Source organism: Scyliorhinus canicula, chromosome 9, assembly GCF_902713615.1.
Source record: "Scyliorhinus canicula chromosome 9, sScyCan1.1, whole genome shotgun sequence".
Classification (NCBI taxonomy): Eukaryota; Metazoa; Chordata; class Chondrichthyes; order Carcharhiniformes; family Scyliorhinidae; genus Scyliorhinus; species Scyliorhinus canicula.
Genome location: NC_052154.1, coordinates 93,534,823 through 93,558,664, shown reverse-complemented (window position 1 = coordinate 93,558,664; position 23,842 = coordinate 93,534,823). Strand labels below are relative to the sequence as shown.

General features: G+C 47.1%; 2 protein-coding genes across 2 annotated transcripts; one reads left to right on the top strand and one right to left on the bottom strand.

The window, feature by feature from the left end:
• Window positions 1-7,759: 7,759 nt before the first annotated feature.
• On the top strand, window positions 7,760-9,822 carry LOC119970994 (eotaxin-like). Its single transcript, XM_038806118.1, has 3 exons — window positions 7,760-8,059; window positions 9,075-9,183; window positions 9,282-9,822. Exons 1-3 carry the CDS (start codon window positions 7,978-7,980, stop codon window positions 9,382-9,384), a joined length of 294 nt encoding a protein of 97 aa, XP_038662046.1. The 5' UTR covers window positions 7,760-7,977; the 3' UTR covers window positions 9,385-9,822.
• An 11,479-nt stretch (window positions 9,823-21,301) lies between these two features.
• LOC119970993 (C-C motif chemokine 5-like) lies at window positions 21,302-23,347 on the bottom strand. The gene is made up of 3 exons (XM_038806117.1): window positions 23,001-23,347; window positions 21,880-21,988; window positions 21,302-21,782 (listed from the first exon to the last, which is right to left on the bottom strand). Exons 1-3 carry the CDS (start codon window positions 23,215-23,217, stop codon window positions 21,698-21,700), a joined length of 411 nt encoding a protein of 136 aa, XP_038662045.1. The 5' UTR covers window positions 23,218-23,347; the 3' UTR covers window positions 21,302-21,697.
• Window positions 23,348-23,842: the final 495 nt, after the last annotated feature.

Here is a 23,842-nt window from a genome sequence, read left to right as displayed (position 1 = left end):
ACATTCCTGTCATTTCACATGGGAGCACCACTCCCTTCAAAGATGTCAATATGTTCTCATCCCTGAATTAAAAACAGGAATGGCTTTCATATTCTATGACTCTCTTTATCTGCTTTATCAAGCGTTTCCAAATAACAGTTTCACCAATTGGCCCCAGGCACTGTTGAGGTGCAGCCTCTATCTAGCACAGCACAATTGAATGAACCGGCAACCAAGATACACATGGGGTGAATTAAGTTTTCAGTCACTAATATGATACTTTCTGGCTGTTCATCCTTATCATCTCTGTTATGTTTCTTAAAAGAATGCTAGAAGTCGTTCAGCAGTTGAAGGATGGTTTATTGTGCTCCACAATAAATTACTTCGTTAGCTTTTACTTACAGAATGGCACTTGTAAAGATACTGCTTTTCTATGTTCTGCAACTAGGTCTAACCACTTGCAGCCCTGAGCTCAACTTCCATCCTGTCCTGCTCCCCTGTCTCTCCAGCCAAAGTGAGCGAGGGTGGGCTTTCGGCGTCACTCTTATATGTCCCCGTGCTGCCCCCTGGTGGTACTTCTATTTCCCATCAGCCCCTTGTGTACACACTCAGGCGAGGATCACTACATCCCCCTTTTTCACTTTTTTTTAAATTGCAGAGCTGTAACTAAACACAAATTCAAACACAGTTAGGTTTATATACAATGACAAGGCAGAACAATGATATTGTCAGTCCATGTTCATAAGTTCAGACGGTTGGGTGCACGTCTGATCCGGGTAGACCTCCTGAGTGGGCATGGAGATCCAGGGTCTTTTATGTCCATTTGGACACCTGCTGCTGGAGTTCCAGGATGTTGCATGACAGCGTCCTGCAGATCTAGTGTTGGAAATACCTGTCGACGAGGTGTAACTTTTAGAAGGTCTCGGCGATTTCGTCGAAACATTGTTCCATCGTCAGACTGCACAACGTAGGATCGTGATGATATTTGGCGGAGAACCGTCGCCATTTTAGACCAACCCCCAGCCAGGTGTCGCAACCTCACCGTATCGTTGATTGCCAACGGATGCAGTACTTTTGCCTGCTAGTCATAGTGTTGCTTTTGCACTTGACGTTGGTGTCGCATCTTATCCAGGACAGGCGAGTGATCGGGATTGGTGAATTGTATTGCCGGTAATGTTGTCCGCACATCTCTGTTGAAGAGCATTTGAGCTGGTGATAGTCCAGAGCTCAAAGGTGATGAACGGTATGACAAGAGGGCCAAGTGTATGTCGGACTAATGACGATTCTGTCATTCCGCAGTATGGTGCCATCCACCACGGACAGTTCAGTCCTGACGTTTTGGAACTGTGGGCACTGCCCATTTGGCCAGCCATGCTGAAGGTTGTGCATGACTTGAAGGAGGGTGGCGTCCTCCTATGTTGCCTGACGAATTTGCTGCGGCCTCTCGTCTGTTGCCGGGAGTGTCTCCTTGCACCACTGTGCATGAGCTTCCACATCATTGATGGAAACCAGTGGCGGGTTGTCAGTGTCCATGGCTCGTGATAATGTGTCAGCTATTACAAGGTCCTTGCCAGGGGTGTAGACCAGCGTGAAGTCGTTCCTCCGCAACTTCATCATCATGCGTTGTAGGCGCGGTGTCATATCATTTAGATCTTTGTCGATGATGTTTACCAGTGGCCTATGATCAGTTTCCACGAGAAACGTGGGGAGACCGTACACATAGTGGTGGAATTTGGTCATGCCTGTGATCAGCCCTAGGCACTCCTTCTCTATCTATTTAGGGCAGCACGGTAGCATTGTGGATAGCACAATGGCTTCACAGCTCTAGGGTCCCAGGTTCGATTCCGGCTTGGGTCACTGTCTGTGTGGAGTCTGCACATCCTCCCCGTGTGTGCGTGGGTTTCCTCCGGGTGCTCCGGTTTCCTCCCACAGTCCAAAGATGTGCAGATTAGGTGGATTAGCCATGATAAATTGCCCTTAGTGTCCAAAATTGCCCTTAGTGCTGGGTGGGGTTACTGGGTTATTGGGATAGGGCGAGGTGTTGACCTTGGGTAGTGTACTCATTCCAAGAGCCGGTGCAGACTCGATGGGCCGAATGGCCTCCTTCTGCACTGTAAATTGTATCTGTGCGTACCTGCACTCTGTGGCGGTCATCGCTCATGAAGCGTAAGCCACTGGGACCCAGTCAGACTGGTCCTTCTGTTGCAGTAGCACCGCACCAATTCCATGTTGACTGGCATCGGTGGAGATCTTTGTAGGTTTTGCCGGGTCAAAAAATGCGAGCGTTGGAGCTGCCATCAATTGGTGTCTCAGATCATCCCATTCATCTTGGTCATCTTGGGTCCAGGCAAACTCCGTGTCCTTCCTTGTCACTTTCCTTAACGCCGTCGTCCGTACTGCTAGGTTCGGTATGAATTTGCCTAGGAAGTTGATGAATCCCAGAAACCTGAGCACCGCTTTCTTGTCATGTGGCCGCTGCATGCTCTGAATTGCTGCGATCTTCTCAGCGTCCGGCTTCACCCCGTGCTCTGACATTGTGTCACCCAGGAAGGTCAGAGAGGACTGTGCAAAGGTGCACTTGGCTTGGTTGAGCTTCAGTCCAAAGTGGTGGATCCGCTGGAAGACTTGCTTCACCCTCGCAATATGGTCTTCCTCTGTCGTTGACCATATTATGATGTCATCCACATAGACACGGACGCCTTCAATGCCTTCTATCATCTGCTCCATTATTCTGTGAAATATTTTGGATGCAGATATAATGCCAAAGGGCATCCGATTATAACAGTACCTGCCAAACGGCGTGTTGAAGGTGCACAGCAGGCGGCTGGACTCATCGAGCTGCATTTGCCAGAAGCCCTGTGAGGCATCAAGCTTGGTAAATATGCGAGCTTGTGTCATTTCGCTCGTTATCTCCTCTCGCTTGGGGATAGGGTAGTGTTCCCTGCGAATGTTCTTATTCAAGTCTTTGGGATCTAAACAGATCCTGAGTTCACCAGACGGTTTCTTAACACACACCAGCGAGCTGACCCAGTCAGTCGGCTGTGTGACTCGTGAGATAATGCCTTGAGTTTGGAGACGTTGAAGTTCAGCTTTTAGCTTGTCCCGCAATGGAGCCGGCACCCTCCGTGGGGCATGAACGACCGGTATGGCATCCTCTTTGAGCAGGATTTTGTATTTGTAGGGTAGCGTACCCATGCCAGAGAAGATGTCGGGGTACTCGCTGAGTAGCAGCTGTATGTCATCGGCCATGCGTGATGATTCAGCCGCGTGCATGAAGATCCTTTGAATTAGCCGCAAATCCTTGCAGACTTGAGCACCTGGCAGTGAGGATCTTTTGTCATCTACAATTTCAAATTGTAGTCCTGTTGTGACTGTTTTGTTGGCAACTTGTAGGTGGCAGGACCCCTTTGAGGTGATCTGGTTTCCGTTGTAGTCAGTTAGCTTGCATGCGGCAGGTAACATCACGTGCGTCCCTGAGACGGATGCGAGATCTTTGCTCGTCATCAAGTTTGCGGAGGCTCCCGTGTCCAGCTTGAACGTGATGGGGAAGTCATTGACTTGCACCGTAGCACTCCATTCGCTTGCGGAGTCGATGGCATGCACGTGTCGAGGCTTTGTTGTCAGCTCCTGTGGTTCCGCTGTGGCGTTTATGATTCCAATGCCGTACGTGTTCTCCCAGGAGTGGAATTCTTCGTGGTCGGAGAAATTGTCTTCGGGTGCCGGAGTGTCCATTACATCAACTGTGCGTACTTTAAAATCTCCATGCCTTTGCATTGTTGAGTAATATTTGGCTGTGGACTGACATTGGGAGGCAAAATGGTTCATTTTGGAGCATTTTCTGCACCTTTTTCCTTGAGCAGGACATTGCCCTTTTAAATGGGCGGAGCCACAATAATGACACGTCATGACGTCATGCGTATGTTGCGTTCGCACATGCGCAACGTGACTTTCAGTCCGGGGCCGGTATTGTGAGAAATGCGCATGCGCGTACCGAGTACTTCCAGGGTTGCGTCTTTCGGGATGGCGCGCATGCGCAGACGGGCCGGCGACTGGAAGAGAGGGCCCGTGAGGAGAGGTCACCATTTTCACATCTGCCTCATGGTGAGTTTTTTCCAAGGTATGTTTGTCAAACAGCTCTAGTAACTGCTGCTTTTTCTGCTCCTGTAGTAAGCATTTATCTATGGTGGTTTTCAGTGTTAAGTCATTTTGCAGCATTAATGATTCTTTTAGATTTCCGTCGGCAAGACCATAGATTAATTGATCTCTGATGAATGAGTCTGTTAAATCACCGTAGTTGCAGCCTTGTGCTAGCAAGCGTAGATCTGTTACAAAGTGGGAGATAGTCTCCCCATTTTTTTTGAATCTTTCAATGATTTCATTGGATTGAGATTTACAGTGTTCATCAAATTTTGCCACTATCACTTGATACTTGGTTTTATCTTCAGTATCAGCATACGTAAAAGAGTTATAAATGTCTACCACCTGCTGGCCTGCCATTGAGAGTAAAAGTCCAATTTTTCTGTCATCGGTGGCTGCATGTAAGTCCTGAGCTGACATGTATAGCTGAAACTGCTGTTTAAACATTTTCCAGTTGTAATTTAAATTACCTGTAGTTCTCATTGTCCCTGGAAGTAGCGTGTGATCCATTGTTTCAAAAGGTCTTCAGGAGTCGAGAGGCTGCGAAGTCTTCCACAGTCGGGCGGCCGGCCTGTTGCTTTTGCTGGTTCCGTTGGTTCTTTCTGTTCAAAGAAGCCACTCCTGTACCATGTTATGTTTCTTAAAAGAATGCTAGAAGCAGTTGAAGGATGGTTTATTGTGCTCCACAATAAATTACTTTCTTAGCTGTTACTTACAGAATGGCACTTGTAAAGATACTGCTTTTCTATGTTCTGCAACTAGGCCTAACCACTTGCAGCCCTGAGCTCAACTTCCGTCCTGTCCTGCTCCCCTGTCTCTCCAGCCAAAGTGAGCGAGGGTGGGCCTTCGGTGTCACTCTCATATGTCCCCGTGCTGCCCCCTGGTGGTACTTCCATTTCCCATCAGCCCCTTCTGTACACACTCAGGCGAGGATCACTACAATTTCCATCATCAGAACTGTTTATTTCACGAGTTGCTTCAAATATTTGATTCCTGTCCTTTGGACAATTCCTTACATACTGACAGTTAGAACCATACCGGTAACTTGGTTTTGTGTTAAGTTGAGTTGTGGAGAACCCGGGGGTCCGGGCGTGTGGGTTTCTGGTGAATGAGTGAAGAATGGGTTAAATCCGCAGTGATAGACCCGAAATGGAGAATGAAGAATTGGAAACTGAGTGAAGCAGACATTTAAAGAACGACACCATTAGAACCATTTCAAATACAGACTGATTAATTGACGTGATAATCTACTGGGTCACAGGCAGAATGTAGAAGGTGTTTCTGGACTGGATCCACAAAGCAATTCTCTCATCACTTCTAATTTTCCAGCGATGAATATCAATGATTCTCGATAGTAACTAACTTTCCCGGTGTAAAGAGAGTAACAGTATTCCTTTCTTATATTTTTTAAATAGAATTTACAGTGCAGAAGGAGGCCATTTGGCCCATCGAGTCTGCACCGGCTCTTTGAAAGAGCACCCTACCCAATCCCACACCCCATACCCCAGTAACCCGACCCAACACTAAGGGCAATTTTGGACACTAAGGGCAGTTTTGGACACTAAGGGCAATTTAGCATGACCAATCCACCTAAACGGCACATCTTTGGACTTTGGGAGGAAACCGGAGCAGCCGGAAGAAACCCACGCACACATGGGAGAACATGCAGACTCCGCACAGACAGTGAGCCAAGTCGGGAATCGAACCTGGGACCCTGGAGCTGTGAAGCAATTGTGCTAACCACCATGCTACCATGTTGCCCCAGATTTCTCTGAAATCTGACATCTAAAATGTGACATTTGTGTGCAGTATAAAGGGTTAACATATGGATACGCTAATCTGTGGGTCACATGATGATGTGACCCTGTCAGTCATGTTTTTGAGAGTTTGGAATCATGCTTTTCCATAGAGTTCCTACTCTAACCAAGTCCCACACCGATAGTCCAATATACAAGGAGCAGCTCAGAACAATCCTTTCATTAACACCATCACTGATCTGATTCTCAGCTGTAGGTCACTGGGTCACAGTCCCTACTCTCACACAGAAGGTCAGAACTTCAAACCTCACTCAGAAACCTGGAGCACACAACCTCGACTGACTCTTCCATTCCAAACTGAGGGAAAGCTGCACTGCCAGGTGTGCAGTATTTCAGAGGAGATGTTAAACTGAGGCCCTGTCTGCCCTCTAAGTGGATGTAATAAATCTGAATGTCTTTATTTGGGCGAAGAGAAGGGCAGCACTACCTGGTGACCTGGGAATTATTTATCCCTCAATGAACATCATTAATGATTATCAAGCTGCTATTACATTGCTGGCAGTGGAATCTTGCTGTGTACAAACCTCCTGCTGTCATTCCAACATTAAAACAAATCTTTTATTGTCACAATTAGGCTTATATTAACACTGCAATGAAGTTACTGTGAAAAGTCCCTAGTCGCCACATTCCGGCACCAGTCCGGGTGCACAGAGGGAGAATTCAAAATTCTCAGTAATGCACGATCAATTATCCAATGACGAGAGTTAGATGCAATTGAGGCTTTATTACACTAAGATGTGTGGCCTCCTACAGCAGCTGGCGAAGTGGCTGCTGTACCGGGAGAACAGGGTAGAGAACGGGCAGCAGGGTAGCATGGTGGTTAGCATAAATGCTTCACAGCTCCAGGGTCCCAGGTTCGATTCCCGGCTGGGTCACTGTCTGTGTGGAGTCTGCATGTCCTCCCCCTGTGTGCGTGGGTTTCCTCCGGGTGCTCCGGTTTCCTCCCACAGTCCAAAGATGTGCGGGTTAGGTGGATTGGCCATGCTAAATTGCCCGTAGTGTCCTAATAAAAGTAAGGTTAAGGTTAAGGGGGGGGGGGGGGGGGTTGTTGGGTTACGGGTATTTGGTGGATACGTGGGTTTGAACTGAGGCCCTGTCTGCCCTCTAAGTGGATGTAATAAATCTGAATGTCTTTATTTGGGCGAAGAGAAGGGCAGCACTACCTGGTGACCTGGGAATTATTTATCCCTCAACGAACATCATTACAGATTATCAAGCTGCTATTACATTGCTGGCAGTGGAATCTTGCTGTGTACAAACCTCCTGCTGTCTTTCCAACATTAAATTAAATCTTTTATTGTCACAAGTAGGCTTATATTAACACTGCAATGAAGTTACTGTGAAAAGCCCCTAGTCGCCACATTCCGGCACCAGTCCGGGTGCACAGAGGGAGAATTCAGAATTCTCAGCTGGTATGGGAATTGAAGCTGCGCTGCCGGCCTTTTCTGCATTACAAACCAGCTGTCTAGCCCACTGAGCTAAACCATTATAACAGTGACTACACGTCAGGAGTGTGTCAGTGACTGTGAACCATTTTGACACATTCTGAGGTAATGAAAGGCGTTATGGAAATGCAGCCTTTCCATATTTTACACACACACTGATATGTTTTGATGTGAAACTCACTGCCTGTTCAGAGCTGTGTCCCACAGGGTGCTCAGAGTGGAATGGCTCAATCAGGAAGCTCAATACTTCTCATTGGCTATCTCCTTGCCACAGATGGGGAAGTGATGAGATTGTCTGAGGGAAACAAGCTGACAGTTTGCTCAGAATTACTGACCAAGGATGTTCGAGGCGTTCCATCCTAATTAACCCAAGAACTCACATTCACAGAATAACATGGAGTTCCCATTTCAGGGAATGTCAGAATGGGGGAACAATTACACCGGGGAACTTTCATTGCTGGAGAATGGGCAAAGTTCCAGGGGGACCCCGTGTTGCAGACTCTGCAGTTTGACACAATATAAACCGTGAGGTGATACCTGACTCCTCAGTCCACACTCACTCTTCAACACTCAACACTTCCAAGTTGGCAAAGGACAAGATGAAGACAGCACTCTGTGTGGCTGCTGCTGTTTTGGGAACACTGGTGATCTGCTTGATCCAGGATGTTGCTGCTTCACCGGGTAAGAGAGAGAGACTTCCTTATTGGCAATGTTCTCCGAGAATGTTAGAATGGACAAAACTGTTACAAACACGTTAGAAACTCACTGCTCAATTCATCAACTGCTTGTGTTATTGATTAGTGTCCAATGTCATTATTCCTCCTCACTCTGTCCAGAGGAAGCAGCAGACAGTTAAATTACTGAGTCCTAACCTCTGATTTATAAAGATTATCTTTTATTCTCAATGTCTCTATGAATCCATTTGCTTTTCAACTGCGAGATTAACCTGTGTGTGTAAACCCACAGTTCTCTCTGTTCCTGCTCCCACAGTCACCTTTCATATTGGATATCTCGGAATGGGAAAGTAAATTTCAATCTCAAACAGCCTAAGGAGCAGATTTTGGGAGCAGGAATTCGAAAGCTTCATATTCATGGTGCCTTTTCGCTAACTTCATTTGAAGCCTACTTGTGACAATAAGCGATTTTCATTCATTGGGAAATAAGAGTCTAAATGCAGTTCAGGAACAAATGGATCTAGTGATAGAGAGAGAGGAATCAGTGAAGGTGATGAGAGAGGACATGAAAGTCATTGGAAAGATCAAACACAGACCTGGAGATCATTCCTGCAGGAGAGAACGGAAAACCAGGGAAGTGATGTTGATGTTCTATAGAAACCTGGATAGTTCACACTTGGAGCACTGGGCATCTTTCTGATCACCTTGTTAGTAAAATCATGTTGTGGCACTGGCGAGAAATCAAAATAATTTTAAAATATGATCCCAGATGTGGGAGAAAATATTAATCAGGAAAAATTGAACAGGCTGTGTGTTTTCGCTATAAAAGAGAAATCTGAGAGGTGTCTGTGAGAAGAGGTTGATAAACACCAGTATAGACCAGATGGGCCGAATGGCCTGTTTCTGTTATATAGACATGGTGTATTTTTATGGAATCACATGACGGATAATGTTATTATTGTGAGAATCTGCTGTGATCCCCGTTTGATATATAATGTGTCCATTTCTCTATCTCATTCCAGCTGGCACTGTAACATTAGAATGCTGTGAACATTTTAAACCCACTCCCATTATTCATAAAAGGCTGGTGAGCTACAAGGAAACAATTGGCTGCTCCACTCCCGCCGTTGTGTAAGTGTTTCAAGATGTTTTGATGGCAGTGTGTTTAAAGGAAAGATTTGGAGCTGTTGCCTGTGACTCTCTGAACTAATTTCATCCTGTTTTTACAGTTTTACAAACAGACGGAATAAAAAGATTTGTGCTAAAGCGAGTGAGAAATGGGTTCAAGCTGCTGTTAGATTTCTGAACAATGAAGAGAGAAGAAGACATTAAAATCACAGCATTTTAAAACCATTTCAAATACAGAGACTGTTGAAGTGACGCAATATCATATTGGGTCACAGGCAGAATGTAGAAGGTGTTTCGGGACTGCGTCCAAATGCTAATTCTGTGATCACTTGTAAATTTAAGTACCAAAGATTCTCCATAGCCCTAACTATTCCCCTGGAAACCACCACAATCGGCAAAAATGACAGAAACAAGATGGCGTCACTGTGTAAATGTGGCTCCCAGCCAATGAAAATCCGGTGGGTGGACAATACACCATCGATTCAACAGCGGCATAGGCAATCATTCTCCACATTTCACTGGGGCTTGTCCCTCAGACCCCGACTGCCCTTGGCCATGGCGCAGATTGACGGAATTACAACCACAAATCTCATCACCGGAAAGCAATGAGCTGCCGGAGATAGGAGAAAGTGGTGGGGGTAACACTGGGAGGGGGATGGTGTGGTGGTGAGGTAGCCACTGGGAGGATGTGGTGGAGTATCAGACACTGGGAGAGGGGGTGAGGGAGACACTGGGAGGAGGTGGTGGAGTATCAGACACTGGGAGAGGGGGTGAGGGAGACACTGGAAGAGGGGATGGAGAGACGCCAGGATTCTATATCTCATTAATAAAATTGGTGTTTTTATTATTCAATCCCTTCTCTTCACTCAATGCTTCATTGATCTCTCAGCTCCTGGTTTTGTAAATTGAAAATGTGACGATGAAATAAAGGAGATTCATGAAATAAACTCTCTTGTTATCTCTCAGCAACTTCATTCCTCATTTTTATTAAACAAACAGGTTTGAGGCAGATTGGTAGGACTGTGGTTAGCACTGTTGCTTCACAACGCCAGGGTCCCAGGTTCGATGCCCGGCTTGGGTCACTGTCTCTGTGGAGTCTGCACGTTGTTTCGTGGGTTCCCTCCGGGTGCTCCAGTTTCCTCCCACAAGTCCCGATAGACGTGCCTGTTAGGTGCATTTGACATTCTGAATTCTCCCTCAGTGTACCCGAACAGGTGCCATCGTGTGGCGACTATAGAATTTTCACAATAACTTCATTGCAGTGTTAATATAAGCCAAGGATAAAAGCAAATCACTGCGGGTGCCGAAATCTGAAACCAAAGAGAAAATGCTGTAAAATCTCAACAGGTCTGGCAGCATCTGTATGGAGAGAAAAGAGCTAACGTTTCGTGTCCAGGTGACCCTTTGTCAAAGCTAAAACAGAGAAAGTGGGAAATATTTATACAGTGTGTCAGAATATACACAAGTATATGCTGGTGCATAGACAGACACTGACTGACACACTGAATGGCCAATCAACACACAGAACACAGCAGCCAATCACCAGACAGGACACGGCCACTATAAAGCCAGAGGGCACTAGTTTTCCCGCTCTCCTGGGATACAGCCTCTGAGACAGCCAGAGCCCGTGCTATCCACCATGTGCTAGCACAGGGGTGGGCAAACTTTTCCATGCAAGGGCCACATTCAGAAATTCACAATTCACAAAGGGCCGCATAGTATATTAAGTAAAATAATTACTTCACCCGGTTATGATTCTGGGCGCCTTATATAGAACATAGAACAGTACAGCACAGAACAGGCCCTTCGGCCCTCGACGTTGTGCCGAGCAATGATCATCCTACTCAAGTCAACGTATCCACCCTATACTAGTAAGTAACCCAACAGCCCCCCCATTAACCTTAAAAAAAATTAAAAAAAAAAAAAAAAAAATTAAAAAAAAAATTTTTTTTTTTTTTTTTAATGACTTGGAGGGCCGCAGAAATTCCTTTGGCGGGCCGCATGCGGCCCGCGGGCCGTAGTTTGCCCACCCCTGTGCTAGCAGTATAGTCTGGTCAGGTTAGCCTCAGGTCTCCAGTCAACTTAACATAAGAACATAAGAACATAAGAACATAAGAACTAGGAGCAGGAGTAGGCCATCTGGCCCCTCGAGCCTGCTCCGCCATTCAATTAGATCATGGCTGATCTTTTGTGGACTCAGCTCCACTTTCCGGCCCGAACACCATAACCCTTAATCCCTTTATTCTTCAAAAAACTATCTATCTTTACCTTAAAAACATGTAATGAAGGAGCCTCAACTGCTTCACTGGGCAAGGAATTCCATAGATTCACAACCCTTTGGGTGAAGAAGTTCCTCCTAAACTCAGTCCTAAATCTACTTCCCCTTATTTTGAGGCTATGCCCCCTAGTTCTGCTTTCACCCGCCAGTGGAAACAACCTGCCCGCATCTATCCTATCTATTCCCTTCATAATTTTAAATGTTTCTATAAGATCCCCCCTCATCCTTCTAAATTCCAACGAGTACAGTCCCAGTCTACTCAACCTCTCCTCATAATCCAACCCCTTCAGCTCTGGGATTAACCTAGTGAATCTCCTCTGCACACCCTCCAGCGCCAGTACGTCCTTTCTCAAGTAAGGAGACCAAAACTGAACACAATACTCCAGGTGTGGCCGCACTAACACCTTATACAATTGCAACATAACCTCCCTAGTCTTAAACTCCATCCCTCTAGCAATGAGGGACAAAATTCCATTTGCCTTCTTAATCACCTGTTGCACTTGTAAACCAACCTTCTGTGACTCATGCACTAGCACACCCAAGTCTCTCTGAACAGCGGCATGCTTTAATATTTTATCGTTTAAATAATAATCCCGTTTGCTGTTATTCCTACCAAAATGGATAACCTCACATTTGTCAACATTGTATTCCATCTGCCAGACCCGAGCCCATAGTGTCACCCCCACAGTGCAAGTATGTTTAACAGCTCATAGTTAAATAAAATAGAGTTCTACTTCTACAAGTGTCGGTAGCCTGTCTCTCTCACTGCTATGGTAAACTCAGTCCTCGCAGACCCAGCATACCCAACACATCACAGTGGAGTGAGAATGAAAGATGAGTCATAGCCACAGAAACCCAGGGAAACGGAATGCTAATAGCCACAGAAACCCAGGGAAACGGAATGCTAATAGCCACAGAAACCCAGGGAAACGGAATGCTAATAGCCACAGAAACCCAGGGAAACGGAATGCTAATAGCCACAGAAAGCAAGGAGAAAGAATGAAAATGGCAGTCCCAGCGAGAAGAAAAGGTGTGAAAGGCCAAACTGCAGAGAAACTATCAGAGGGTAAACTGTGACAGATGTAGATGTGGGGGGAGGGGAAGGAGGAACCAAAGGGGAGAAAGGGTAAGGAAAGGTGGATAAGAAGGGTGGGTAAATATATATAAGAGAAGACAAGAAGAAGTTAAAGACAGTTAGAATGAAATGGGATGAAAACAAATGAGTCGAGGTGGGGTAGAGCTAATCATCTGAAGTTGTTGAATTCGATGTTCAAGCCAGAAGGCGGGCCTAACCGGAAGATGAACTTCCGGCAGCAGGGTAGCATGGTGGTTAGCATAAATGCTTCACAGCTCCAGGGTCCCAGGTTCGATTCCCGGCTGGGTCACTGTCTGTGCGGAGTCTGCACGTCCTCCCACTGTGTGCATGGGTTTCCTCCGGGTGCTCCGGTTTCCTCCCACAGTCCAAAGATGTGCGGGTTAGGTGGATTGGCCATGCTAAATTGCCCGTAGTGTCCTTAAAAAAAAGTAAGGTTAAGGGGGAGGGGGGAGGGGGTTGTTGGGTTACGGGTATAGGGTGGATACGTGGGTATGAGTAGGGTGATCATTGCTCGGCACAACATCGAGGGCCGAAAGGCCTGTTCTGTGCTGTACTGTTCTATGTTCTATGTTCTAGCAGAGGGCTGCCAGCAGAGGGCAGCAGAGCAGAGCTACTGATCAGCTGTTCTGGGGAAATTTGCATACGTGCAGTGCGGTCAGCCTAAGTTGAAGGTGAACCGGCAAAGGAGACCCAAGGAGTTTGAGTGAAGACAAGCATCCAGCAGAGGGCAGCAGAGCAGAGCTACTGATCAGCTGTTCTGGGGAAATTTGCATACTTGCAGTGCGGTCAGCCGAAGTTGAAGGTGAACCGGCAAAGGAGACCCAAGGAGTTTGAGTGAAGACAAGCATCCAGCAGAGGGCAGCAGAGCAGAGCTACTGATCAGCTGTTCTAGGGAAATTTGCATACGTGCAGTGCGGTCAGCCTAAGTTGAAGGTGGTTTGTGGAGGTGGTTTGTGTTGTCAAGTGACAGTTAAACCCAAAACACTTCGTTAGTGTTTCACACCCTACCTCCTCCTCTAACCAACCCCCCCACTCCACGGTGGTTGGGAAGCGGGAGCAGGGGCCTGCCGTGAAGGTGAGTGAGTGCCTTTAAATTTGCTTACCTTTCAGCGGGAGCAGGGTTTGAGGGAATATCAGGTAAGCTCTTCCTTTCTTTTTCTTTTTCTTGTTTTTTTTTCAAATCTAGAGGTGATGTCAGGGAAGGCAGTACAATGCTCCTCCTGCAGAATGTTTGAGGTGAGGGACGCCGTCAGTGTCCCTACTGATTTCATCTGTGGGAAGTGCACCCAACTCCAGCTCCTCAAAAACCGTGTTAGGGACCTGGAGCTTGAGCTGGATGAACTTCGGATCATTCGGGAGGCAGAGGGGGTCATAGATCGGAGCTTCAGGGAAGTAGTTACACCAAAGACTGGAGATAGATGGGTAACTGTAAGAGGGACTGGGAAGAAGCAGTCAGTGCAGGGACTCCCTGCGGTCGTTCCCCTGAGTAACAAGTATACCGTTTTGGATACTTGTGGGGGGGACGACTTACCAGGGGTAAGCCATGGGGTACGGTCCTCTGGCACGGAGTCTGTCCCTGTTGCTCAGAAGGGAAGGGGGGAAAGGAGTAGAACATTAGTAATTGGGGACTCAATAGTCAGGGGCACAGATAGGAGATTTTGTGGGAGCGAGAGAGACTCACGTTTGGTATGTTGCCTCCCAGGTGCAAGGGTACGTGATGTCTCGGATCGTGTTTTCCGGGTCCTTAAGGGGGAGGGGGAGCAGCCCCAAGTCGTAGTCCACATTGGCACTAACGACATAGGTAGGAAAGGGGACAAGGATGTCAGGCAGGCCTTTAGGGAGCTAGGATGGAAGCTCAGAGCGAGAACAAACAGAGTTGTTATCTCTGGGTTGTTGCCCGTGCCACGTGATAGTAAGATGAGGAATAGGGAGAGAGAGCAATTAAACACGTGGCTACAGGGATGGTGCAGGCGGGAGGGATTGAGATTTCTGGATAACTGGGGCTCTTTCTGGGGAAGGTGGGACCTCTATAGACAGGATGGTCTACATCTGAACCTGAGGGGCACCAATATCCTGGGGGGGAGATTTGTTAGTGCTCTTTGGGGGGGTTTAAACTAATTCAGCAGGGGCATGGGAACCTGGATTGTAGTTTTGGGGTACGGGAGATTGAGAGTATAGAGGTCAGGAGCACAGATTTGACTTCGCAGGAGGGTGCCAGTGTTCAGGTAGGTGGTTTGAAGTGTGTCTACTTCAATGCCAGGAGTATACGAAATAAGGTAGGGGAACTGGCAGCATGGATTGGTACCTGGGACTTCGATGTTGTGGCCATTTCAGAGACATGGATAGAGCAGGGACAGGAATGGTTGTTGCAGGTTCCGGGGTTTAGGTGTTTTAGTAAGCTCAGAGAAGGGGGCAAAAGAGGGGGAGGTGTGGCGCTGCTAGTCAAGGACAGTATTACGGTGGCGGAAATGATGCTAGATGGTTTAGCTCACAAGGCTAAATCGCTGGCTTTTAAAGCAGACCAAGCAGGCTAGCAGCACGGTTCGATTCCCGTACCAGCCTCCCCGGATAGGCGCCGGAATGTGGCGACTAGGGGCTTTTCACAGTAACTTCATTGAAGCCTACTCGTGACAATAAGCGATTTTCATTTCATTTCATTTCAGATGGGGACTCTTCTTCCGAGGTAGTATGGGCTGAGGTTAGAAACAGGAAAGGAGAGGTCACCCTGTTGGGAGTTTTCTATAGGCCACCTAATAGTTCTAGGGATGTAGAGGAAAGGATGGCGAAGATGATTCTGGAAAAGAGCGAAAGTAACAGGGTAGTTGTGATGGGAGACTTTAACTTTCCAAATATTGACTGGAAAAGATATAGTTCGAGTACATTAGATGGGTCGTTCTTTGTACAATGTGTGCAGGAAGGTTTCCTGACACAATATGTTGACAGGCCAACAAGAGGCGAGGCCACATTGGATTTGGTTTTGGGTAATGAACCAGGCCAGGTGTTAGATCTGGAGGTAGGTGAGCACTTTGGAAACAGTGACCACAATTCGGTGACCTTTACGTTAGTGATGGAAAGGGATAAGTATACCCCGCAGGGCAAGAGTTATAGCTGGGGGAAGGGCAATTATGATGCCATTAGATATGACTTAGGATGTGTAGGTTGGAGAAGTAGGCTGCAAGGGTTGGGCACACTGGATATGTGGAGCTTGTTCAAGGAACAGCTATTGCATGTTCTTGATAAGTACGTACCAGTCAGGCAGGGAGGAAGGGGTCGAGTGAGGGAACCGTGGTTTACCAAAGAAGTGGAATCTCTTGTTAAGAGGAAGAAGGAGGCCTATGTGAAGATGAGGCGTGAAGTTTCAGTTGGGGCGCTTGATAGTTACAAGGAAGCGAGGAAGGATCTAAAGAGAGAGCTGAGACGAGCGAGGAGGGGACATGAGAAGTCTTTGGCAGGTAGGATCAAGGAAAACCCAAAAGCTTTCTATAGGTATGTCAGGAATAAAAGAATGACTAGGGTAAGAGTAGGGCCAGTCAAGGACAGTGGTGGGAAGTTGTGTGTGGAGGCTGAGGAGATAAGCGAGATACTAAATGAATACTTTTCGTCAGTATTCACTCAAGAAAAAGATAATATTGTGGAGGAGAATGCTGAGACCCAGGCTATTAGAATAGATGGCATTGAGGTGCGTAGGGAAGAAGTGTTGGCAATTCTGGACAAGGTGAAAATAGATAAGTCCCCGGGGCCTGATGGGATTTATCCTAGGATTCTCTGGGAAGCCAGGGAAGAGATTGCTGAGCCTTTGGCTTTGATTTTTAGGTCATCATTGGCTACAGGAATAGTGCCAGAGGACAGGAGGATGGCAAATGTGGTCCCTTTGTTCAAGAAGGGGAGTAGAGATAACCCCGGTAACTATAGGCTGGTGAGCCTAACGTCTGTGGTGGGTAAAGTCTTGGAGAGGATTATAAAAGATACGATTTATAATCATCTAGATAGGAATAATATGATTAGGGATAGTCAGCATGGTTTTGTGAAGGGTAGGTCATGCCTCACAAACCTTATCGAGTTCTTTGAGAAGGTGACTGAACAGGTAGACGAGGGTAGAGCAGTTGATGTGGTGTATATGGATTTCAGTAAAGCATTTGATAAGGTTCCCCACGGTCGGCTATTGCAGAAAATACGGAGGCTGGGATTGAGGGTGATTTAGAGATGTGGATCAGAAATTGGCTAGTTGAAAGAAGACAGAGAGTGGTAGTTGATGGGAAATGTTCAGAATGGAGTTCAGTTACGAGTGGCGTACCACAAGGATCTGTTCTGGGGCCGTTGCTGTTTGTCATTTTTATAAATGACCTTGAGGAGGGCGCAGAAGGATGGGTGAGTAAATTTGCAGACGACACTAAAGTCGGTGGAGTTGTAGACAGTGCGGAAGGATGTTGCAGGTTACAGAGGGACATAGATAAGCTGTAGAGCTGGGCTGAGAGGTGGCAAATGGAGTTTAATGTGGAGAAGTGTGAGGTGATTCACTTTGGAAAGAATAACAGGAATGCGGAATATTTGGCTAATGGTAAAATTCTTGGTAGTGTGGATGAGCAGAGGGATCTCGGTGTCCATGTACATAGATCCCTGAAAGTTGCCACCCAGGTTGATAGGGTTGTGAAGAAGGCCTATGGTGTGTTGGCCTTTATTGGTAGAGGAATTGAGTTCCGGAGCCATGAGGTCATGTTGCAGTTGTACAAAACTCTAGTACGGCCGCATTTGGAGTATTGCATACAGTTCTGGTCGCCTAATTATAGGAAGGACGTGGAAGCTTTGGAACGGGTGCAGAGGAGATTTACCAGGATGTTGCCTGGTATGGAGGGAAAATCTTATGAGGAAAGACTGATGGACTTGAGGTTGTTTTCGTTAGAGAGAAGAAGGTTAAGAGGTGACTTAATAGAGGCATACAAAATGATCAGAGAGTTAGATAGGGTGGACAGCGAGAGCCTTCTCCCGCGGATGGAGGTGGCTAGCACGAGGGGACATAGCCTTAAATTGAGGGGTAATAGATATAGGACAGAGGTCAGAGGTGGGTTTTTTACGCAAAGAGTAGTGAGGCCGTGGAATGCCCTACCTGCAACAGTAGTGAACTCGCCAACATTGAGGGCATTTAAAAGTTTATTGGATAAGCATATGGATGATAAGGGCATAGTGTAGGTTAGATGGCCTTTAGTTTTTTTTTTCCATGTCGGTGCAACATCGAGGGCCGAAGGGCCTGTACTGTGCTGCATCGTTCTATGTTCTTTTTAAACAATGGAACCATGTTTGAGTTTCTCCAGTCTTCCGGTTCCTCCCCTGTATCTAGTGAGGATTGGAAAATCAGTCTCAGAGCATCTGCTGTGTCCTCCCTGACCTCGTTCAGTAACCTCGGAAACAATCAAACCTATCAACTTTTTAGGGTTTCAACCCTTCGAGTACTTCCTCTATCTTTGTGATTGTCCAATCCAACAGTGTTCGTCCTGGACTACTCTATCTGCATCATCCATTTGTTTTGTAAACATGGAGCACACTGTTCACATTTATTCTCATCCTCCGAGAGGAACCTGCTCATTTGGGTTCTTGACAGATGTGCTCTGTGCACCACTTCCAGTTGCATGAGGCTTAGCCTTGAGCAGGAGGAGATGGAGTTGGTGCTGTTCAGTGCTTCGCTCCTGAGTCGCCCACCCTATTTCCATCCCTAGCTCTTCCTGTCATTGTTCCCGTGTTTCATCCAGTGGGGAGTGTGTTCTTTCTAATAGTCCCCCGCACAGGTCACCAAAGTCCCCTCCCCCCCTCCCCCCGGCCTCCCTTAGATGACCTGCATTCAGTAGCTCCTCTAGCATTGTGTGTCTCAGGGTCCGTAGGTAAGCTGTCATGTCCTTGGGGAGAAAGTTCTTAGCCTGTAGGGTCGGAGTTTGTTCCCTATAGGTAGCTGCACTCTCTCTGTCAGTTCCTCTGTGATCGCTAGCCTGTCCTCTGCCTAAAAGTCCCTAATAGTCAGTGTCCCCCTGTCCTGCCTCCACTTCTTAAACATGGTGTCAAGCATGGCTGGTGCAAATTTATGATTGTCGCAGGTAGGAGGCTTGGTGGACATCTTGGACAAGCCGAAGTGCTGCCTCATCTGGTTCCAGGATCGGAGGGTGGCTACCACCACTGGGCTTGTTGAGTGTTTGGTTGGTGGGGAAGGGAGCACTGCCGTGACGAGGGCCCCAAGTGTCGTTCCTGTACAGGCGCTCTCCTCCATCCTCACCCATTCCATGTCTAATTTATTTCACTAATCCCCTTACTCTGTCCTCCGCGGCTGCCCAGTGATAGTATTGTAGGTTTGGGAGGGTCAGGCCCCCATGTTTCTTCTTTTTTGTAGGACGTTTGTGGGGATCCTTGGGTTCTTCCCTCTCCACACAAACAGCATAATCATCGTAACTATCACGTTGAAAAGGGCCTTGGGGATGTAGATCGGTATGAACCTGAACAGGAAGAGAAACCTGGGTTGCATGTTCAGCTTGATCATCTGCACCCTCCCCGCGAGGGAGAGAGGGAGTGTGTCCTATCTCTGTAGGGCCTTTTGTACTTCCTCTGGCAGACTGGTCAGGTTCCACTTGTGGATCCATGTCCAGTCGTGGGCAATCTGGATCTCCAGATAGAGGAATTTGCTTTGGGCTTGTTTGAATGGTTGTCCCACCCCCTCTACCCCTCCACCTTTCTCGTTCACAGGGAAGATTTCACTCTTGCTCAGATTGAGTCTATAGCCCGGGAATGCTCCAAACTCGCAGGAGCTTCATAATCCCTTCCTTGCTTCTTTGCAGGTCTGAGATGTAGAGGAGCAGGCCATCCACACAGAGTGAGACTGTGCTCTCTGTCTCCTCTTCAGATATCAATGAGGTACAGAAACGGCCCTAGGGTTGCTGGCGCCCCGGGAAAGCTGATCTTCGGCGCCCTTCGGGGGGGGGGGGGGGGGGGGGGGGGGGGGGGGGGGGGGGGGCTCCGTTCACCGGGGGGGGGGGGGGGTGACATCTTTGTGACAGTGGGAGGAAACCGGAGCAAACCCATGCACACACGGGGAGGATGTGCAGACTCTGCACAGACAGTGACCCAAGCCGGAATCGAACCTGGGACCCTGGAGCTGTGAAGCGATTGTGCTATCCACAATGCTAACGTGCTGCCCTGTGTTGTAAGACTTCTTTCTGTATGCACCATCATATACTTGTGTGTATATTATGACACACTGTATAAATATTTCCCACTTTCTCTGTCTTAGCTTTGACAAAGGGTCACCTGAACACGAAACGTTAGCTCTTTTCTCTCCATACAGATGCTGCCGGACCTGCTGAGATTTTACAGCATTTTCTCTTTGGTTTCAGATTTCGTCATCCGCAGTGATTTGCTTTTATCCTTGGCTTATATTAACACTGCAATGAAGTTATTGTGAAAATTCTATAGTCGCCACACGATGGCACCTGTTCGGGTACACTGAGGGAGAATTCAGAATGTCAAATGCACCTAACAGGCACGTCTATCGGGACTTGTGGGAGGAAACTGGAGCACCCGGAGGGAACCCACGAAACAACGTGCAGACTCCACAGAGACAGTGACCCAAGCCGGGCATCGAACCTGGGACTCTGGCGTTGTGAAGCAACAGTGCTAACCACAGTCCTACCATTCTGCCTCAAACCTGTTTGTTTAATAAAAATGAGGAATGAAGTTGCTGAGAGATAACAAGAGAGTTTATTTCATGAATCTGCTTTATTTCATCGTCACATTTTCAATTTACAAAACCAGGAGCTGAGAGATCAATGAAGCATTGAGTGAAGAGAAGGGATTGAATAATAAAAACACCAATTTTATTAATGAGATATAGAATCCTGGTGTCTCCCCATCCCCTCTCCCAGTGTCTGATACTCCACCACCTCATCCCCAGTGTCTCCCTCACCCCTCTTCCAGTGTCTGATACTCCACCACCTCCTCCCAGTGTCTCCCCATCACCTCTCCAGTGTCTCCCTCACCCCCTCTTCCCAGTGTCTGATACTCCACCACCTCCTCCCAGTGTCTCCCTCACCCCCTCTCCCAGTGTCTGATACTCCACCACCTCCTCCCAGTGTCTCCCTCACCCCCTCTCCCAGTGTCTGATATTCCACCACCTCCTCCCAGTGTCTCCCTCACCCCTTCCCAGTGTCTGATACTCCACCACTCCTCACAGGTCTCCCCATGCCCTCTTCCCAGTGTCTGATACTCCACCACCTCCTCCCAGTGTCTCCCTCACCCCCTCTCCCAGTGTCTGATACTCCACCACCCTCCTCCCAGTGTCTCCCCGTCCCCTCTTCCAGTGTCTCCCTCACCCCCTCTCCAGTGTCTGGATACTCCACCACCTCCTCCCAGTTGTCTCCCACATCCCCTCTTCCAGTGTCTGATACTCCACCACCTCCTCCCAGTGTCTCCCCGTCCCCTCTTCCAGTGTCTCCCTCACCCCCTCTCCCAGTGTCTGATACTCCACCACCTCCTCTTAGTGTCTCCCCATCCCCTCTTCCAGTGTCTCCCTCACCCCCTCTCCCAGTGTCTGATACTCCACCACCTCCTCCCAGTGTCTCCCATCCCCTCTTCCAGTGTCTCCCTCACCCCCTCTCCCAGTGTCTGATACTCCACCACATCCTCCCAGTGGCTCCCTCACCACCACACCACCCCCCTCCCAGTGTTACCCCCACCACTTTCTCCTATCTCCGGCCCCTCATTGCTTCCCGGTGATGAGATTTGTGGTTGTAATTCCGTCAATCTGCGCCATGGCCAAGGGCAGTCGGGGTCTGAGGGACAAGCCCCAGTGAAATGTGGAGATTGGTTGTCTATGCCGCTGTTGAATCGATGGTATATTGTCCACCCACCGGATTTTCATTGGCTGGGAGCCACATTTACACAGTGACGCCATCTTGTTTCTGTCATTTTTGCCGATTGTGGTGGTTTCCAGGGGAATAGTTAGGGCCATGGAGAATCTTTGGTACTTAAATTTACAAGTGATCACAGAATTAGCATTTGGACGCAGTCCCAAAACACCTTCTACATTCAATATGATATTGCGTCACTTCAACAGTCTCTGTATTTGAAATGGTTTTAAAATGCTGTGATTTTAATGTCTTCTTTTCTCTTCATTGTTCAGAAATCTGAACAGCATCTTGAACCCATTTCTCACTCGCTTTAGCACAAATCTTTTTATTCCGTCTGTTTGTAAAACTGTAAAAACAGGATGAAATTAGTTCAGAGAGTCAAAGCAACAGCTCCAAATCTTTCATTTGAACACACTGCCATCAAAACATCTTGAAACACTTACACAACGGCGGGAGTGGAGCAGCCAATTGTTTCCTTGTAGCTCACCAGCCTTTTATGAATTATGGGAGTGGGTTTAAAATGTTCACAGCATTCTAATGTTACAGTGCCAGCTGGAATGAGATAGAGAAATGGACACATTATATATCAAACGGGGATCACAGCAGATTCTCACAATAATAACATTATCCGTCATGTGATTCCATAAAAATACACCATGTCTATATAACAGAAACAGGCCATTCGGCCCATCTGGTCTATACTGGTGTTTATCAACCTCTTCTCATAGACACCTCCCAGATTTCTCTTATAGCGAAAACACACAGCCTGTTCAATTTTTCCTGATTAATATTTCCTCCCACATCTGGCATCAGTTTTTAAATCATTTTGATTTCTCGCCAGTGCCACAACATGATTTTACTAACAAGGTGATCAGAATGATGCCCAGTGCTCCAAGTGTGAACTATCCAGGTTTCTATAGAACATCAACATCACTTCCCTGGTTTTCCGTTCTTTCCTGCAGGAATGATCTCTAGTTCTGTGTTTGATCTTTCCAATGACTTTCATGTCCTGTCTCATCACCTTCACTGATTCCTCTCTCTCTATCACTGGATCCATTTGTTCCTGAACTGCATTTAGACTCTTATTTCCCAATGAATGAAAATCGCTTATTGTCACAAGTGGGCTTCAAATGAAGTTAGTGAAAAGCCACCATAAATATGAAGCTTTCGAATTCCTGCTCCCAAAATCTGCTCCTTAGGCTGTTTGAGATTGAAATTTACTTTCCCATTCCGAGAGTTCCAATATGAAAGGTGACTGTGGGAGCAGGAACAGAGAGAACTGTGGGTTTACACACACAGGTTAATCTCGCAGTTAAAAAGCAAATGGATTCATAGAGACATTGAGAATAAAAGATAATCTTTATGAATCAGAGGTTAGGACTCAGTAATTTAACTGTCTGCTGCTTCCTCTGGACAGAGTGAGGAGGAATAATGACATTGGACACTAATCAATAATACAAGCAGTTGATGAATTGAGCAGTGAGTTTCTAACGTGTTTGTAACAGTTTTGTCCATTCTAACATTCTCGGAGAACATTGCCAATAAGGAAGTCTCTCTCTCTTACCCGGTGAAGCAGCAACATCCTGGATCAAGCAGATCACCAGTGTTCCCAAAACAGCAGCAGCCACACAGAGTGCTGTCTTCATCTTGTCCTTTGCCAACTTGGAAGTGTTGAGTGTTGAAGAGTGAGTGTGGACTGAGGAGTCAGGTATCACTTCACGGTTTATATTGTGTAAAACTGCAGAGTCTGCAACACGGGGTCCCCCTGGAACTTTGCCCATTCTCCAGCAATGAAAATTCCCCGGTGTAATTGTTCCCCCATTCTGACATTCCCTGAAATGGGAACTCCATGTTATTCTGTGAATGTGAGTTCTTGGGTTAATTAGGATGGAACGCCTCGAACTTCCTTGGTCAGTAATTCTGAGCAAACTGTCAGCTCGTTTCCCTCAGACAATCTCATCACTTCCCCATCTGTGGCAAGGAGATAGCCAATGAGAAGTATTGAGCTTCCTGATTGAGCCATTCCACTCTGAGCACCCTGTGGGACACAGCTCTGAACAGGCAGTGAGTTTCACATCAAAACATATCAGTGTGTGTGTAAAATATGGAAAGGCTGCATTTCCATAACGCCTTTCATTACCTCAGAATGTGTCAAAATGGTTCACAGACACTGACACACTCCTGATGTGTAGTCACTGTTATAATGGTTTAGCTCAGTGGGCTAGACAGCTGGTTTGTAATGCAGAAAAGGCCGGCAGCCTTTCCCATACCAGCTGAGAATTCTGAATTCTCCCTCTGTGCACCCGGACTGGTGCCGGAATGTGGCGACTAGGGGCTTTTCACAGTAACTTCATTGCAGTGTCAATATAAGCCTACTTGTGACAATAAAAGATTTGTTTTAATGTT